Source organism: Colias philodice, chromosome 3 (genome assembly GCF_061535455.1).
Source record: "Colias philodice isolate Cphi_HAF_F1 chromosome 3, ilColPhil1 Martin Lab GWU primary, whole genome shotgun sequence".
Taxonomy (NCBI): domain Eukaryota; kingdom Metazoa; phylum Arthropoda; class Insecta; order Lepidoptera; family Pieridae; genus Colias; species Colias philodice.
In genome coordinates, this window is record NC_143088.1 from 7,429,203 (window position 1) to 7,449,252 (window position 20,050).

Genomic DNA, 20,050 nt, shown 5'->3' on the forward strand with positions numbered 1-20,050 from the left:
AGGGAGTTACGGATAGCTAAAACTATACCCGTTAAAATTATATTCAAATAAAATGTGGCCTATTATTGGTTGAACTTGAACCTAATAGTGGTCTCGTAGTTCGTACGGCGTACCACCATAATATAATGTTTTATCAAAGCCAATAGGCAGATTTTAGTTAGTAAGTTTATTTTGTATAATAAAATTGTATCTTTGTCGCATTGGGCATTGTCCTGTAATGGCATGTGATGTTTTTGAAATAAATAAATAATTAAATTTTGCTTAGTGGTTTGGCAGTAACTGACGTATATAGGTATACTTACTATTAGGCAACCAGATAAATAGAAAAAATATTTAGTTATAATTGTTGTGGGGTTTTAAAACATATTGGGTGTGTGGTGGCAAATCATATTTTAACTCTTGCTGATGCAAATCATAATTATGTATATTAAATAGACTTTGGGTATAACTCATAACATGGGCACCAATTTCTGAATTGAAACACGTTTTTTATATTCTAAAGTTTATATATTTTTTATATATACGAATTGTAACATATTTTTAATAATCCATAAAATAAAAGATCTATATTTTTCACACAATGTTTCTTGAAACAAAAATTTTAATGAAATTATAGGTACAAAATTTTGTTCACATATTTTTAAAAATAGGTAAGTAATCATAACATTATATGGGCGCTTTTGATATAAGGTTTAAAAATAATGCGACAAAGTACCAATAATTGAATCTTTATATATTTCTCAAGACATAGGTACATTCATTCTAAACTTATTGAGGTACAATAAACATGACAAAAGTCTACATACAGTTTTCTTTTTAAAAAATAATATTAATTTATATATTTACGAATTCTCACAGCAATTGTGAAACAATGATAAGTTATGAGTGGACACAATGTTTCACAGAGAATTGGATCAAATGCAGAAACTATACACAATAATATAAGTACATTATAGAGAGCTTGTTATTTTGTAGTTTTCAATAACGAAAGTCTATTGTGTTTTTTCAAAGACTGATGTCAACAATTATTATATTATGTGTATGTACATTCATTCTCTCTTTACCATTTCATAAACAATTTAGGTACGAATTATTAACAAAAAATTACATTTATATCTTATCTTTTATAAAATCAATTATTTTTGGAACACATTATGGACCTTCGCAATAGGTACGATATAACATTAGATACCTAATACTAATATTCATTCTGTAAAATATAACACACGATCATATTCAACATTGTAAAGTTATAAATAATAGATAATCTATAAGATTAATAAATAGATTATTAATATCACAGTAGATAGAACTGCCAGCTAGTTTCTACCTTCCCTTATTTATATCAATGTATTTTGACATATTATTTACTGCATGGCTTTATAATATCATTTTATATGAGATAAAAAAGTGGCAAAATGTTGTTGTTTATTTGTATGTTTCGTTGTGCTGACAGTGTCGGTAAAAACTGCTGTGATATTGACAATAATTATTATGGAAATATGCCTACTTATCCGAGCGAAAATTAATATACTAATAATATTCTTCATCATTGATCAAACAATTTTTATCTTAAATCTATTGGTAACCATCGTTAAAATATTATAATACCTATATGAAGCATTTCATGCGAGTAAAAAATCCAATTGCAACAAAATAAATTTCCTTCATTTATTATGATTATACATAAGTTATAACACTATATTGTGTTCGATTAGCATGCCTGGATGTATAGGTAGGTACGTAGTGTGTTCAGTTACAATCTTCATCATAAAATGCTCCATTTATCGTATCATCGGCAAACATGCCAAAGTGAAAACAATTTCGTAAAAGATTAACTAATGAAGACCATTACATAAAGAAAAGAAAGATGAATTCATTGTGATATAAAAATAAAAACAGCAACAGAGTATTGTCTAATTAAACAAAAATATTAATACTAAACATAATATCCATGTACATAAGTAAAATCACACAGTGTATATCAGCATTGTAGCGCGTACATTAGCAAGTTCATCTTTATTCTCTAAGCTGTATATATGCGAACGGTCCTTATGTCCACGAATATGATAAAATCCCTAAACTTTACTTACAAACAGGAGACATATTTTCAAAAAAATCTATTGCCCACTATACACATTTGGAATTTTTGTTCATAAATCAAGTAAAAGTCACTAATTACAGTTATACAGTAATGTTCATTAGGTACATAATATAACTTAGGAAAATTCATATTAATACAATACATTAAGAACTATTGAAAAATTTCTATGAACCGTAAAAATAATGCAAATCTTTATTACGTACATTTTTAAATTTTTACCTTAATATATTTATAGATATGAAATATACAAGATGACAAAGTTTTTTTCATTTTATTTTATTCGATATTCAAATTGCATAGTATCTATATTAACACTGTGAAACAAGTAGGCAATATTTTCATCTCGGAAAGTGAGAAGACTTAATCATAACATAAATGAATGAATTTACATATTTACATGCATAGTTGACCAAGTCCAAGACAATTTAAAATATGTTAAAAGGAAATATAAGACAAAACTGTAGATTAGGTATATCTGAATTTACTTTGTTAGGAAGATAATAAATATTTATAAGAGATAAGAGTAGAAAACGCACAAAAATTAGTAACAGAAATTCCATAGTAATTATAAACATAACAAGCACTACAATCGTATTATAGCATAACAAGATATTAAATTTAAACATTTATATATGTATTATGTTTATTCAAAAAATGACTGAAATATAAATACATAGTATGTTATAGAAAATAATAACTACGCGACGTTACAAAATGTTCAATAAACTAAGTACGAAGTCGAGGCTTTTCACAACTAAAATTAAATAATTATAATATCTTATAAAACATTGCTATGTAGACGGTTTAATATCATGACACTACAACTAAGTAAAAAAAAAATCTTTTCAAGCCTTAAATAAATACAATAATACACTCTTTTTAATTAAATTTAACGAAAACGTTCTAGCCCTTCATGAAATAAGACTTAGTCTGGACTAGCGTTCGTGTCTAAAATATATATATATACATACACATATGTACAACATAAACTTTAATGTTCATGTTAAGTCAAAAGGAATTTATATAATTAATATAAAAAAATCAGAAGTGGAGATTATTAATGTTTTGATAAGTTTTTTTTAGATAATATAATATTATAAAAATTAAAAGGTGAACGCAAGTCGCCCGTGCCGACAAGTACGAAACGAAATATGTATATACATTTATACATATGTATATGAAATTTTATTATGTTTTCTTTGTACTGCTAGATAAAAATATTATTTTTTATTATGACTTTGGTGTCGAGTGTATACAACATTGAGCAAATTTGGCTAAATTAAAAGGTACGTAAATTAAAATTATAAATACGTGTAAATAAAAATAACGATGTCTTTACTAAGAATAAAAAAATATAATTATGCTAATTTGAAAAATAAGGATAGGATTTATATTTGTGTAAAAATAAATCTAATAGCTTCATGATAGTTGAGATCGGTTTATTTTTATGCTGAGCGAACTCGAGCACCCGCTGACATTCATTGTATCAGAAAATTGTAAAATGACACAAACAAAACGTATGATTCCAGGCTCTTTTATACTTTTAAAATGGTTTTTAAATTCAATTGAACATTCTAAAAAAAATGTGACGGTTCCAAGACGGTTCAAAAATAGAATATAGAAAGGAGGGTAGGTAGCATAAATGGAAGTTAGTCAATTAAAGTATTGTACTTAAAATTATTAAATACTACATCATGACTTTTAAACTTAATTTTATAATATTAAAACTATAATTATATTAGATAATATTTACTAACCGCAGTTACAACTATATCCTTAAAATATGGCAGTTTTTAAAACGCTAGCTGAGTTGTCGCCTTAACCTACTAGTCATAATCATTTGGTTTATGTAGCGCGGATTACCGTGTGAAATAAAATCTTCGATATTTTCATAACAATGATTTTATCACAACCATTAAACAGCAAACAAAATGAATTGTAAGTAGGTATATTTGGTAGAAATAGCAGGTACTTAATATATAATAATTAGCTACACATCTGAGGTTACACAAAATGTAACCGTAATTATTATATGTTTGGCAAGAAATGTTGAAGCTTGATATATAATATTTTTCATGAAGTTTTCTACACGATATATTTGTATAGAGGAATTTATGTTATATTTTACCTTTATCTCCAATATTGAGACTATTAAAATATATAGTATTGTTTAATATTTCAAGACATCTAAGCTCTTAATTTAATCCAGCGAGATTTCTCGCAAATGTGCGTTTGCTATGATATTACTGTAAAAGCACCAACAGTATATTTGATTATTGAACACGCTTCAATAAATGGAAACATTTGTTGTATGCGGATTACCTTATGATTAGTTAGATTGATATTATAAACTTTGTGATTGGCACAATTATTTAGATGAATTTACACCTACTGTACAAACTTAATACAAAAATATTTGATAGCAGAAAAATAAAATTTATCGATGTATCTTGGTAACTGCAGGGAAGGTATATACCGCGCATAATGTATAAGAAACGATTTTATCAAAATCATTATAAATAGTAGTAACTACCTAATATTAAAGTAAATATAGCACGTCGTGTTGCTATAAAAATTATCGTTTTTAACAATCACATTAAGTAACATTATCAATACCTACCTACCAACATAAATATTTTATATGTATGTACACGTACCAACATTGCTTTCTTTTTAACATATAGAACATATTAATATAATTTTCAATAAATTTATCTATTTACAAATACATAGTTATACTATAATACTTAATAATTAATATTGCAGCTCGCAATTGCCTGTTTTTTTTTTCATTCTGCAGCCCTTTTTTCACATTTTCTTTCGGCGAATTCATCAATGACCCCTTTCCGTATTTCATATCATTTCAATTTTCAATCAATCAATCCATGTTTACTCATGATCTTAATAGGTACCTACACCGCTTTCAGGTGTGAGTCAAATCTGCAACTCTGCAAGTTAAGATCTGAAGCAACGCTATATTGGTATGTTGATGTAAACATCTCATCGTAGGTAGTTCAGCGTTTGCGCTGACATTTGAGTCATTATCATTCTCGTCATTTTAGAATCGTCACACATTCCAAAAACATAAATGCACTGTTTATAATTATTATAGTCTCTTCCTTGAGTGCTACCAGTGTGACACTTTCTAAATGTATCCGCAGACACAGGTATACTATGATATATACGTAGGTATTAATTGTGTACGGTGTAATTTTAGCAGTGCATCAATGTTTGACACGTGGACTCCATCCACTCCATGCACCATCCAAACGCGTGTCCCGTCGAGCACGATGACGCGCGAGCAACTCCGCTGAGTATTTTCTTCATCTGATAGGACCAACAGGTATACGTACAGATATGTTTGTAAAATTTTAAGTCTAAATTTGTGTAGTCTTTTAGTCAAACCTGAGAAAACTTACTTCATAATATTCATATATTATCTAATTATTCAGTCAATGCATATAAATAAGCAATGATAAATATCACTGAACTATATTGCGACTGGAATGCTATTACACCGAGTCGTCTTATAAAATAAATAACTTATTTTCGTAGTGTGAAAGCCTTGTTAAGTTTTGAAAGCGCACTTTGAGAACGTGGACGGATTTCACTGACATAATTATATTGTGGAATAATAAAAATAGAAGAAGCAAATAAGAAAAACAGAAACTTTAAACGTATTTGTGAAATTATCCGACTTAAAAAATATAACGAAAGCCGTAATAACAAATTAATTTAAATTTGGTCTTTAGTTTGAAATGAAGCGTAAATAATGGTTTTTTCCCAATTATTTAACAAAAAGTTACATTCAAGTATCAGATATGTAAGATAAGGTGATAACTGACAACATTGATACGGGTTGCTCTGTTACAAATGGCAATTTGAACCGTTCCGTGATTATGCTATGTTTCACACTACGTAAATATCAGTTTTATTCTATATCTATTCTTATCATATACTTATGACTATTTATTCACAGTCTCAGACCGAGAGCGACACACGTATTTCGTATGTTTAAAGGCAAATCTACTGCTCTACAAAAATACGTGGGCAATGTCCATTTTGTAGTCAAAATACGAGTCACATTTGAAGAGAAAAAAATATGTCTCCGTTGATATTTAAAAATATTATTATAATTACATTACTCCGCATATGTATATCTTAAAATAATTCATCAGTAATATATTATTATTTTCTTCACGCCCAATCTTATCGTACACGGAATTTATTCGCACGGGAATACTTTGTGTCTAAATCGACTAACAAGTCTCTCAAGTAGCGAAGTATCCATGGTACAGCCACACAGCAGTAGAATGGTTACTTTACGTACAGCACAACACAGTTTGGGAAGGTAGAGCTGGACCGCTAATCGCCGAACCTCGTACACGCCTTTTTCCACTTGCACTGGGTGCACCACTGATCCCGTTGGTCCATTCCGTATACTTTCCGACACTTTTTGTTGTCTGAGCGTGGTCTACGGCCAGGACTACCCGGTGATCCACTTGTTCCTGAAATCTTCATGTGTTTCTGTAAAATATAAAGGACATTTATTAACTTTGCCAAAGCATTATACATTTTAGTAATTATTGTGTTAATACGTACCGGTGAGTGAGAGTTAGACCAGGAATGTGTTACGGGAATGCTAATGGACCTTGCTGAAATATTTTGCATAGTTGATAAGAGTCCTTGCCTGAAACAAACAAATGAAAATTGTTAAATTTTCTTAACATAGAGTTTTGTAAAGCAATAAAAGTGAGTAAATCAATTTTATTTCTTGATTTACACATTTTCGTTTTGCCGTTTTGAAGTTCTTTTAGTATAAACTCTGTTTTCTTTTTTTTCACATCATCTTACAATTTTGTACATTTTTAATGAAACTATATTGTATATACCTATAAGATCCCACAATTTGACGTTGATAATCAGGATCTTCATGCGGCGGACGGCACATATCACGGTGGGACAGTGTTGGCGGAGGCGCAGGAGCTGACACTTCCCGCTCAGTATAGTAGAATTCTTCTTCATGATCACTTTCTCCTTCTTTCTTCGGTCTGCAATCATAACATAATCTTTTATAACCGATAACACGGTTTGACACTCCAACCAATTTCGTCATTAAGATTTAAATGTTTTAGGACTGAATCGCAATGTTAAATAAAAATTTAAAAGTTCAATTGTGGAGTTACGTAAGAGCTGCGCTGACACCGACCTTGCTTTGTGGCGGAACAGCATATGTAAAGGGCTCGTGTAGTAACTATATTGAAGTAATCAACCTTGTTATAAAGCCTTGTTACTTCCGTGTCAATAAGCTAGCTATTCAGCTGAGCTGAGCAATTATACCACATCAATAGGTTAACTTTATTTAGAGTCAAATCACAAATAATCACGTTTAGTTAATTACTAAATAAGAATGTGCTTTTTCAAAAAATATATCAAACATACCCTAAATGTGTTTGTCTGATATGAGCTTCAATCGAGAAGCAGGTATTTGTGATGTAGCCACAGCCTCTCCAAGTACATTCGAACACAACGCTGTTTACCTGGAACCAATAAGAAAAATTACATGAATAAACCGTTTATTTTTATTTAAATAAACTTTTAGATATGTAGGAAATAGCATGTGCATTCATAGTAGTTTATATGAAGGTAACCAGTACATAGAAACAGCTCTAGGCCGTGGCCTTGCTAATGTCGTATGCCTCATTCACTCGCTCTTGTGCAATATTTCTACCGAACCACGCCCGCCATATAGCATGTCCAGTTTTATGAAGATAAATGCCTAGATATAATAGAATCTGATGACCTGATAACATAGCTTCGTTTGTTATAGCTAAATATATGTTTAATAATCAATCCACATTATTATAAATAATTTATAGCTTCAAAATTGACGACACATGTTTGTTTCTTTTACCAGTAGAAAAGTCATATATTTATCTATCAATGTGCCGTTATAATTTGGTAGAGCTACCTATTTAGTGACGTCAGAGTCGTGTGATGTCAGGGACGCCAATTCGGCGCTCGAAGCTAAATGCTCAATGCTGGGTAGCTAAAGCTGTATCAAGTGCATTTAAAAGTAGGTTAGGTCAGAGGCATGAGGTAACAGAGCGGGGGTGTCGATCTAGGTCACGTACCACCACGGCCAAGGGTGGTTGCGAAGGTTGCGTTCATCTTTTATATTCTTAGCATTTAATAAACACATTCGCAGAAAACTCAGAAGTGTTCCCAAAAATAATAATTCAGTATCTATTGCATTTCACCTTAATTACGATTTACGACAAAGGGTATGAATCAACAACGGACTCGAGGATCGAGGACAATGTTCCCTTTATGCTACGTGACCTTATTGAAATAATGATTACTCAAATTAACGAATCGAAATGGATTTTACTCTTGTAAAGTTGTAATACTCATGCTTAGTCACAGTAGAATATGTAAAAACTTCTACAATATTTTAAAACAGCCTATCAAGTAATTTGAAACGTGCCAAAACAAATGTTATATCAAAATATAATGATGGTTGGTTTAGGAGGGCCCAACCCTCAATGCACCACTGACCTACTTTTAGGCCCTCGATAAACCAGCCTGGTAACTAGGTAATAGGTACCTAACGAATAAAAATCTTGAAACAATGTATGTACGTATAACACACAGCTCAACAAAAAAAACAATTTTTTTTTGGTGCCCTGGATATTTCTACAGATTTATATATTTCAAGTACCCAGTTTGCAGATGTAATCATTAAAATTATTTGATTGGCTCTAGTTTTTTTTTAATTTGGATTTTCATATATTAAAATTTCTTACGGCCCTTCAGAATACGGGTTACTAACAAGTGTTTATTTTTTTTGGTGAATTACGTTTTCTGCACATTTATTCGCTCAGACATAACCCTATTCTATAAAACTGACTGTAGAATATCAGAATAATAAATGGTTTCTGTAAAAAAATCATTTTTATGAACAACAATGTTCGGTTTGTATTGAGTTGAAGAAACCCAGTAGCACTTGGTCAGCAAAGTGGATAGGATACGAAATTCCCTTGATGTTTTTATTAATAGAATTAGACAAAGCAAATTCATTAGGAATAATTAATAAATATGAGAATTTAGGCCTTTGAGGGAATCTAGAAGTATAAGAAGAATAAAAGGCGGCCCTGCAGGACGGGCGTGTCGAAAATTGATAAAAGATGAAAATTTAACAAAATTTTATAACTGATGCTGAATGTAAATTATGGAAAGATATAGTATTGGTTATTTAAGGTAAATTTAAAACACCAAATTATAAAGAAATTGCACAACAGTTGTTAAAAAACTTCATTATTTTATGAGCAAATACGAACATAAAGCTACACTTTCCCCACAGTCTCCTGGATAGATATCCAGTAAATCTGCGAAATTTCTGTGAGAAACAGGAAGAATGCATCGAAAAAGAAGTAAAAATTATAGAATAAAGGTATCAGGGTATATGGGATCGTCACATGATGGCAGATTACTGATGGTCCATAACAAAACTATTGTCCCAAAATTAACTAAGAAGAGAAGCTTATAAAATCTATTTCCTTGTACTATTTCATAAGTTTTACTGCTTTTTCTCTATTTTTATATCCATTGGAATTAATTAAATACTAAAATAAAACAATAAGTAAAACTTTGTAATAAATAAATGATGTTAAAAAAATATATCATCTATTTCATGCTGCGTTTTAGAGTCTAATAAGAAAATTAGGATTAAAAAAAAACTAGAGCCAATCTACCAAAACCATTAATAGTTTTATATATAATATGCATTAAATTATTGGAAACCACTTTCACATCCAGGGCAACAAAATCATTGTCGACCAGTGACATCTATGATTATAAATAAATTTTCTTTCACTTGGATTTAGTTACATAAAGTTTTAAAGACAATACAATTCAAAAGTAGCACGTGTAATTATTACGTAATTAAATGATGTGTTTTAAATCTAAGAGAACTATAGGTACTTATAGATAAATGCATTTAAATTCATAATAGACATTGGCTTTTAAACTAATGCTTTATATAATATCTAGGTAGCGTCCCTGAGAAATGCAGCTGTGTGCTATCGCTACAAGTTACACGTGCCGGAACTTTTCAATGTGTGCCGAGGATTGCAGTTGGATGTATGCAGTATATTAGAGCTATAAGTGCGCACACAGTGATGATATAATTTGAGTTGGCTGTGATGCAGACACGAGTATACTCAAGAATAATGTCTTGTAATTAACTTATTTCAGACTACCACTTTTAATTATTTTAAAATCGGTACCCCAATTTTGTTTGAATATTAAAACGACTCCATGTTTTTAAGGTTACATTTATTTTATATTTAAAAAGTATCTAATCGATGGTATTTACTTAATTATGTATTTGTTTTTGAATATTATCGTAATTTTAAACTAAAATTTCCTAATGTTATAAAAATATGTATTAAAATTTAAACCATTAAACCTGGGGCTGGGGAAAACGAAGTCACTCTAAAATCCTACACCACGCGAAAATAAGAATCTCATCCTTAGCATTAAGGTTCAAAGTCATGTAAAACAGTAATATATGCCGGGTAATATGCCGGTTTGTTGTTGCGCCATCTCTTTCTACGAAGAAACGCCGAGATGACTTATTGATTTGTTTTCATTGCATCTCTTTTCAGCATATGGATGCAATATATTTATATCTCGCGCAAGTGACCTTCCGCTTATTTACTTCGTGTATCGAGGCTAGATAAGCTGTTTTGGTGTCATCTCGTTCTAACTGTACAAGCAACGAGGAAGACTCTTTATGTTTCAAACGCACTGTCATGTCGACTGCGTTTTACCGGCGGTGGTATTTTCCTGCATTAGGCGGTCATCTGTTTTGCGCTATAACAGTTATTTCCAACAACAATTAATTCAATTTGTGTAATAAATTAATAGAAATACATTAGATTGATCTTCAACTGGACTCATTTTTTAATTTCACTTACTTCAGTTCAGTATGAGAAGTACAGAAATTATAAACTGTTAAATCTAACAAAGGATAATAATAAGATCACGTGGCTAGACTGGCTTGCCAGTGGCACGTGTTTGAAAATTTGTCAAGGAAACACGATTTATGTTTACAATTATGCTTTTCCTGCTTATTTTTCGTGTGATTTGGAATGCATTGCTTGAAAAAAAGTGTCCGGTACAACTTTGGTTAATTTTTTTTTGCATGTATACATACTTATTCACCATAATATACCTAACTGATAACTCTATAAAATCGAAACTAAGTTAAGGCAGCATTTTGCGGAATGCACCCCATGTCGAGGGGAATAGATGCGGCGGGTCAATGCACTGTGGAATGTTAATGTTTGATTATCTTCATTCTTATGTATACATTTTAAAAGGTACTGAAGTACTTTCAAAGTTGATTGAGTAGATGAAATTAAAACTGTATCTAAATTCTAATGAATGTAGACGCTCTTCTTATCATGAATTCCTGGTAATTAAAAATGTTATTATTTTACCTCGAGGGTACAATACCCTCGAGGTTTTTTTATACTCAAAAATGAACGACACTCAAAAATTAAATATAAACGTACATGTATAGAATGTGTTTGATGGAAAAGTGCACAAAGTAGACCTTATGCATAACATATAGATGGAAGACCTATACCTACATAACAATATAACAGGAAGATTTTTGAACAATTGTTATAGTCCATCAAATTAGTCCAATGAATTTGATCTCGTATAATAAATAGGCAGTAACTACTAACGAAGGAGCAACAAAAGGTTTTGTGCGTCATATGAGTCAGCGCTGCTGGTATGGGCCGGCTAAGGTGGAAATAAGCAGCGATGATGAATCAGTGGAGCGGACAGTCGCCAATCGGAGCTGAGGCGCCTTGCTGGTCACCGACCTCGACTGGTTCCGACATGTTACAGTTTCACTTTTTCTATAAACTCACAGAAATCATCTACATCCCCAAACACAAAATAAGATGAAATATCCTATCAGTTCCAAATCTGGTTCAATGTGAAGCAATTATCCCGTGAATGTCACCACGTACATTTGGCAAATCTTCAAGATTTTAATTCTACGCAATTTATTATGAACGGTATTCCGGAGGAATTCGTTGTTACAGATATTTTGATGTCGCATAAAGCTTATTTTACTTGCAAAATAGGCAGTTTATTGAACCCGCGGGACTACTCATTATCAGGTCTGATGAACTCGCCCAGCCATTGTTCCCGCCGTTCGATGGTATTCACCACCACGACATTTGGTTTGGCCACTGTGGAATTTGATTCAAGTATCTGTCGAACAGGTTTATAGACTTGCCAAACTATTACATACATAATATTATTATCACAATCTTGTCGGCGCGCGCGGCCTCACCGCTATGATAATGCTTGATACATCAGAAAGCCTTTTTTACACACTTATATTATGGCGTACGGTCGGGCAAAGGCCTCCAGGCGAAAACCTCTAGGATAAAGACCTTCGACGATCATTGGTACCACTTGATATATAAAATATAAATCTAAATAAGCCCGTGTAGTATTTTTTGGTTTATATGTGAAATGTTTTACTAAAATAATGTAGTAATGTAGTAAGTTTACTAAAATAATCTACTTAATTAAATATTTTTACATATTATGATAATGAAATGAAACCAAAACCTTTCCAGCTTTTTGTGAACGTGCATATTTTACTATTTTCAAAATATTTATTTATCGTGTTGATTGATAGAAGCACATCTTGTGTTATGAAATATTTCATGAATTTAATTAAAAAAAAGTTATCGATGTAAATTATAGGACGATTAGAAGTGAGAAGCAAGTGATCCTTCGAGATGTAAACATTTGAACTGTCAAGAACGGGCAGTGCTCCGGTCTTGGAGTCATTGCCCTGTCGATGCCGGTTAAAAAAACGTATTGCCCCCACCTACCCGATGACATTGCTCGACGTGCATTTATATCGAGAAAAATGGAGCGGGCTGTCTATCCAACTACCTGCAGACCTGCTATAGTTAACGAAACTTTTGTTTGAATCTATGATAAAAGTAGGACTCTATGATTAAAGTGCACAATTCCAAACTAGGTTATATTTGGCTTAGATTCTTTATTCTAAATCTAATACTCTAAATACAAAGAAACCCACCCACGTTATGATTGCATGTAAAAATGTTGCATGTCATTTTTTTGGTCAAATGTGCAAGACACTAAAACATGAGTAAAATGATCTTTTAATTTTGATATGATGTTCATTAACCAACTGCTCACTTGATATTACGGGGTTGAGCTGTCTTTTATGTAGGTACGTCAAGGAGAAAAGGATAATGTTACAGATTTGGTTACATAATATAGTTATGATTCATATTTAATTAGTACTTTTGTTTTTGACAACAATGTCTACCACAAAAACGATAATGCATCAAGCTACCGATATGTACAGGGTTATTAGAACGAGGGAGTTGTGTGGTGTGTCGGGCAATGACCCGAAGAGCGGGACGGAAAGACAACAAAACTGAAGTTCGTACTTGCCTCTACGACCGCGACGCCATTTCTCGCTAAGTTAACTCATTGTCAAAAAAAGAAAACAAAGGATTGATAATGTACCCAAACAAGATGTTGAAGGACCATGTATTAAAATTAATAATGTCATGGGTCAATTCAAAAAATATTTTATAGTATGTTGTATATTCAGCTATAATGATACAGTCGCACAAAGGACTCGGCTAATGCCGTATCTAGGTCACTCATATGGATGTAACCTATTTTGCGATTGCACAACAACAATCTCACAGTTGGTACCTACTTAAATAAGCTATTACAGCAGTCGCGTCAATATAAAGAAACCTTCTTTCGATCAATAAATATGCAGTTATTTGACAAGTTGCTTGAAGTATGCGTTTGTAGGAAATACAATGGGTGATTTTAGAAATGAGTGTAGCCTTAACTGTAGCATTGATATAAAATTCAGATAAATATAGTTGGTATTAATAACCATTAATTTAATTGCTTTGAATAAGGAAAATATTAGGTAAAAAAATAAAAGATATAACTAATATGTATGTTAAATGCTTGAAGGCATTTCTTCGGCGTTTTGCTATGAAATTATTGATTTTAAATAAATAAATTTGAGACTGCACATATTGTAGTCCTGCTTATTATTTATCATAATCTTCATAAATCATAGGATGGAAATAATTTTTGCGTAAAACAGAACAATAATGTGTAAAACGTTTACTATAGTTCGACAGAAACACAAATATTCGAATGTGTGTCTCTTGTGTGTCTATATAGAATTTATGTGTTGCGTGTGTAAATAATACCGCCTCGCGCACGACCAGTTGCCATTTACACTTCTAACTGTTTACTAACTCCGAAGTCCGAAGCAGGGAATGATCCGCGCGCTTCTAGTCCCGCAATGTCTTCCGCGTTTTAAATATAGACCGCGAAGGCCGTGGTTTTATCTGCTGCGTGTTGAAATACTACACAATGCAACGTTATACAACCTTGACGCGACGTCTTAAACCATTTTTTTTCGTTTCAGAGCTGATTGATCGTTACGGATTTTTGGAACATTGGCAACTGACAAAATTATGTTCTTTGCAATTATATGAATCACCAGTGTAACATTCAACATGCAATCACTAAATGGAACGATTAGACCTTGATTAGACATAGTTCTTTTACTGAGGCTGATGTTGTAAAATCGTTGTAACACTGCTTTGATATCTATAAATTATGCAACAAATAGTGCTCGTACACAACGATTATCTTTAAGTTTAGGTGGTATTATATAAAAATAAATATTATAGAAAACTTTAAATTAATGAATCTTACCAACTGAATGTAATGTATCAGATTCATAAGCCTGTAGTTTAGAAAATATTGAAGTGGCTGTATAAATTCTTTGGAGAGGCTGCGTCGCGATGATTTGTAATTCTAATTATCTTGGCATAATTAGTTTGGCCGTGAGCACACGCGGAAGTTGTTCGCCACCTCTCCAGATAACAATTGGCTTATTTTATCATTGCTCAACGATAAGGTGGCCTTCGACAAAACACGTACTTTATTGACGTAGTCGTCACTTTGGACCTCGTGATGTGATGTTTCTTTGAAGATTGAAATTCTGACGTATTACTTGAGGGTTTATCCGTTTATAGGAACAATTATTTTTACAGTTTTAAGTAGTAACAATGTGTCTATAACTCTTCCTCGGTATAATGTAATAATATGATGTATTTTTATAATTGTGTGCATAGGTGCAAAAAAAAATATTCTTAATATTTGCTGTATTCGCAACGACGCGACGTGTATTCTTACTTTTACAGTTTATCTATATTCAAATCTCTGTCCATGCTGGATGTGGTGTGATTGATTTTTTACGCTTCCGAAGTTACACGTGTTAGAGTGTGAATTTCAAAACTTGCTGTTTTCGTCTTTTTGCATAAGTGGGCATTATTTATTTTATTACTTTCCTTCCTAATAAAACGTTTCCTTACAAATTGTCACTTATGTACAAGGCAATATAGCTCACAGGGTCATTGTAATACTTATTAAAAAGTTAAGGTTGCGTGGATCGTTAAGATTCAAGCTAAATTTGCGGTTTGCAAAATAATGCAGTAAATTCAATACTTTATTAAGTATGCTAGTAAAATAAGATAGGTAAATGTATTTTCATGAAAATAAAAATAGTGAACCACTACATACCCGGATTTGTAAATGTGAATATATTATCTGTTGTGCACTTTGGTGAACGTGCAAAAATACAGTTCCGGGTTGATGTAAACTTTAAAAGAAACTGCTATGAAGACGTGCGTTGATGTGATGATTATGCAATGAATGCAGACCGAGCACGCCGTGATGCAACCCGGCTGACTATTGTAGTCCACGTCAGAGCGGTGGGCGGAGACCGAGTCTTCATGAAGGTCCTTAATCTTGCAATATTAATAAATAATTTGGAAAATCCAAAAGTGCACGCCTCATAATTTTTTTTTAATAAATATTTATTAATTATTATTTTTGTTTATTTAATAACAATTAAACCACATCGAATCAGACCCTGAAAAATGAAAGGGTTCTATTCCTGAGCATACTCAAGCGTAAGAGAAAAAAAAAGACTCGATTAGTAAAGTATTTCGGTCGCTATCGTGTTAACAAGAAAAAGGATCCGCACATACAGACACACGGACGTCCAAGACAGAACTTTTTTAAACTGTTTTTTAACTAGTTTAAATAACAAAAATGACATCAAAAATATCATGAACGTTAAAAATAGTGTTTTTTCTTAATATGTGTGTGTATGTATTATCTTACAAGTGCAATGTATGATACATAAAGACATTTTAAGTTTGAAAAATCAGATGTTTTGCGCGAAGTGACCGAGTGAGTAGTACCCACCTCAACGCTTCGCTTATGAGGCGTGCAATATTATTCGATACTGTAAGTGTGGAGATTTTTAAGCTCTACATTGATAGATAATTTGCAAATAACCTTTTGCATTTTAGGATTCTTTCATTGCATTTATGGCATCTTAATTTGAGACGATCGTTTTATTTTGAGAAAACTCTTTAAAAAACATAATGCGAAAAGTTTATTGTATGCAGAATATTACCTAGGTTTTGCTTCGTTATAATAACCGTGTCCTTAGTCAAGGTCTGCCAGCTGCTGGCGTCACTCCTACACTCATACAATATACTCTAATATATTCATATATTATAACAGATGGTAACAACTTATCTAGTCAACATAAACTGTTTGCATTTCTTTTATAGGATGTTAATACAATTTTCAAGTACACTGCACAATTAGAATGATTAGTTGTTTGCTGACGCAATGTTTCGTGGTGGTTGTGTGGGGTAAATGGTGCACAAGAACAGGTTCTCACTTCACATGTGTCGGGCAGTGTGCGGGTTCGGTGACCTCCCAGCCCGATAATCCGAGAACTGACACCGAGAAAAATTATACTCAGGTAAGTATAGACCGGATATCAGATGATGCATCAAGCGCACAATTGCCTGCACGATTGCCCTTCTTGTATTACACCTTTTGTGTCCAAACGACGAACTAAGTCAATGATTTTTATATAATGTTACCGGCCGGCGCAGGCGACGGTAGACAATCTGATTATTTTTAATTTAGTGATTCGTTCAGTAGCTTGCTCAGCTCTTAAGAGATAAATTCATAAAAAGTATAAAATGCGCAGTAATAAAAGTGTCATCGAACTTGTGTTGAGTAAAGTTTATTTTCTTGCTTTTTGCAATCACTAATACCCCATTTCTGAGGAACAATTTTCAATAATATCTACATGAGATTTACACATAATGATTGCGCAGTTGCCAGGCATCATGTGATTATTCATTTGGCGACATCATGTCTCGGAATACTGTCATTACTTCTTTTACCTACTGGTAATGCTGCTACTTACTGGTAATGCTTAAACTATTACTAGTTTCAGCATTACCAGTAAGTGGAAACCGCAATAGAACTTACGTGATTTCAATGCGATAAGTTAATTCATTTCTAGTAAAGTGCTAAATCGAAGTTTAGAACTAAAATCTATTTTATACTGACTTCACATTGTGTAAACATTTTTGATAACATTTGATAAAGTATGTTTATTAATATTACTAAAATATTTAAAATTGTTAATTCCCAATTTATCATTTTCTTTATATTTCAATACACATAAAAGTAGTAGTTGGTTATGCAGCAATCTAGATACGGCATAGTATCCACAAGACCAAAGTGTAGATATTAAAGATTATGTATACCTACTCCGTATATAATGATCATTTTATTGCTCACTTAAACTGTGGCTACCATTCGTTTCGTGTAAATAGTAGTTACGTAAGTGATGTAGATAATAGTGAGATGAGCAGTTGTGACTAGCGGTACGCCCACGGTATTTTGGCGTAGATACAAGGTTAGCGTAGAGCGTGGGACTGAAATGTTATGCATGCCAATTGGTACGTACTGTTGCTTGTGGATAGTTTTTTTGCTATTACGTCAAAGATGCATGAATGATTCGCGTTATGATATGTATAGAATACAATTTTCTAAACAATTGCCAAATTTTACTATCAAAATGAAATGTAGAGCTCCTCATCTACGCAATACCATATTTTAAAATTTTTCTTTTTATTTAACTACTTTTTTGTAATCGACATATTGTATAGCTAAGTTTATTGTACTTTTTAACACATAAATTATACCCATTGATGTAAATTATAAATATTGAATATAACACTATTGTTACAGTGTTTCATTATTTGACCTCTTTATGCTTAATATGTAGTATGTTTATTAGTTGAAAGTTTTACTGTTACATACTTACTCGTGAGTTGAAAATATTAAAATTTATTAAGTACATAGTTACTTTTCTAATGAACTAGATGAAAAAAATATTTTCTATTGTAAATATTATCTATTTTCTATTGTCACCTTATCTTTACATAATTTAATTTGTAAAGCTGTTCTTTCTTAAATTCATTGTACGGTAGTTAAGAGAAAGTCAACGAATCTTGTACAGAACAGATGTTTATAATCATAAATATGAATACATATTGAAGTGAGTGAAGCTAGATAAAATCTGCAACTGTAGTCACGATGCCAACATAAATGTATTTATAACAATTTTACAATGGCGTTGCATAATGCGCGACCGCAGTACTGCACCTTGACATTGTATGTGCGACTCTGCGACACACTGAACCGTCCACGTGTATCGTTAATATACATATTATACTTTCGATATTATGTAATGAGCAAACTCACATGTGTATACTGTATGCATTACGTTTTAAAACTCATAATATGTTCACCTGTACTCATTTATTATTTATTACATGTTAAATACACAAATGATTGATAATCCATACTAATATTATAAATGCGAAAGTAACTCTGTCTGTCTGTCTGTCTGTTATTCAATCACGCCTAAACTACTGAACCAATTTGCATGAAATTTGGTATGGAGATATTTTGATACCCGAGAAAGGACATAGGCTACCTTTTATTGCGAAATATGTACCACGGGCGAAGCCGGGGTGGACCTCTAGTAAATTATATAATTCGTTTTCTAAAAACACAGATAGAATCTTTTCACATTATGTTAAAATAGCTCGCGAAAAGAGGTCATTTTGTCATATTATTAACTTTCACTAATGAATGAATATACATAGGTACTGTGTGAATAACTTTTACTTTTTTTTTGGTTCAAATAAATGAGTAAAGTTGTTTTGTATAAGATTACATGGATATCAAAATAATCATAATATGATTTACATGTAAATTGACTTGAAGCATTATGTTTGCGAAACGAGGAATAGGAATTGCACAGCGTTATTCAAAGTTGTGATATAATGGCCTCTAACGACGGTGAACAGGTGTCTTGCAGTTTGTCCAGTGAAAGTTGCGTTGTTTGAAATACCAGCTCCAAAGATACGTAAATACAATACAATGGGGTTAATATCTACGCATTGAACAAAGACTTGCATCTGCGCGGGTCTTAGTCATTCAATTAATTGTGCGTCATAAATACTTTGTATTGCAATGAGTAGTTCCTCATTAGGCGAAACTTCGTTACAAATACGTATAAAGTGGTGCATTTAAAAACTTAAGGTAACAAAGACTCGTTGCGTACCAACTAAATAAACAAAGTAATTTACTCGAGCTCATATTTACTTGGTAGTAATATGAAAGCGAGCACGATTTGTGTCACGGTCTAATTGAAGTTGGTAACACGGTGGCCAAGCATATTAAACAAGATGTTTAATTTCACCCAAAATGATTTAAAATTTACGAAATGTTTTAAACATGTAAATGAGCTGTATTTTGAGATATCCCCTACATCTTTGTATTGTACATTTTTTATTAACATAACGACATTCTTACCCTTCATTGCGATTTAACTACAGTTTTTTTATATATTTTAAACGAAAACTAGTCTTTCGT

The 20,050-nt window shown here is 31.9% G+C and overlaps 1 protein-coding gene across 1 annotated transcript in view; it reads right to left on the minus strand.

Moving 5' to 3' along the window:
- Positions 1–2,373: 2,373 nt before the first annotated feature.
- Positions 2,374–20,050, minus strand: part of Glut4EF (Glucose transporter 4 enhancer factor) — a 42,840-nt gene continuing 25,163 nt past the window's right edge. The window contains exons 5-8 of the mRNA XM_089714529.1: positions 7,547–7,644; positions 6,997–7,155; positions 6,707–6,794; positions 2,374–6,631 (exon numbers count right to left, since the gene is read on the minus strand). Coding sequence (XP_089570655.1) covers positions 6,470–6,631; positions 6,707–6,794; positions 6,997–7,155; positions 7,547–7,644 — 507 coding nt within the window. The 3' untranslated portion in view covers positions 2,374–6,469. The remainder of the gene's footprint in view (positions 6,632–6,706; positions 6,795–6,996; positions 7,156–7,546; positions 7,645–20,050) is intronic.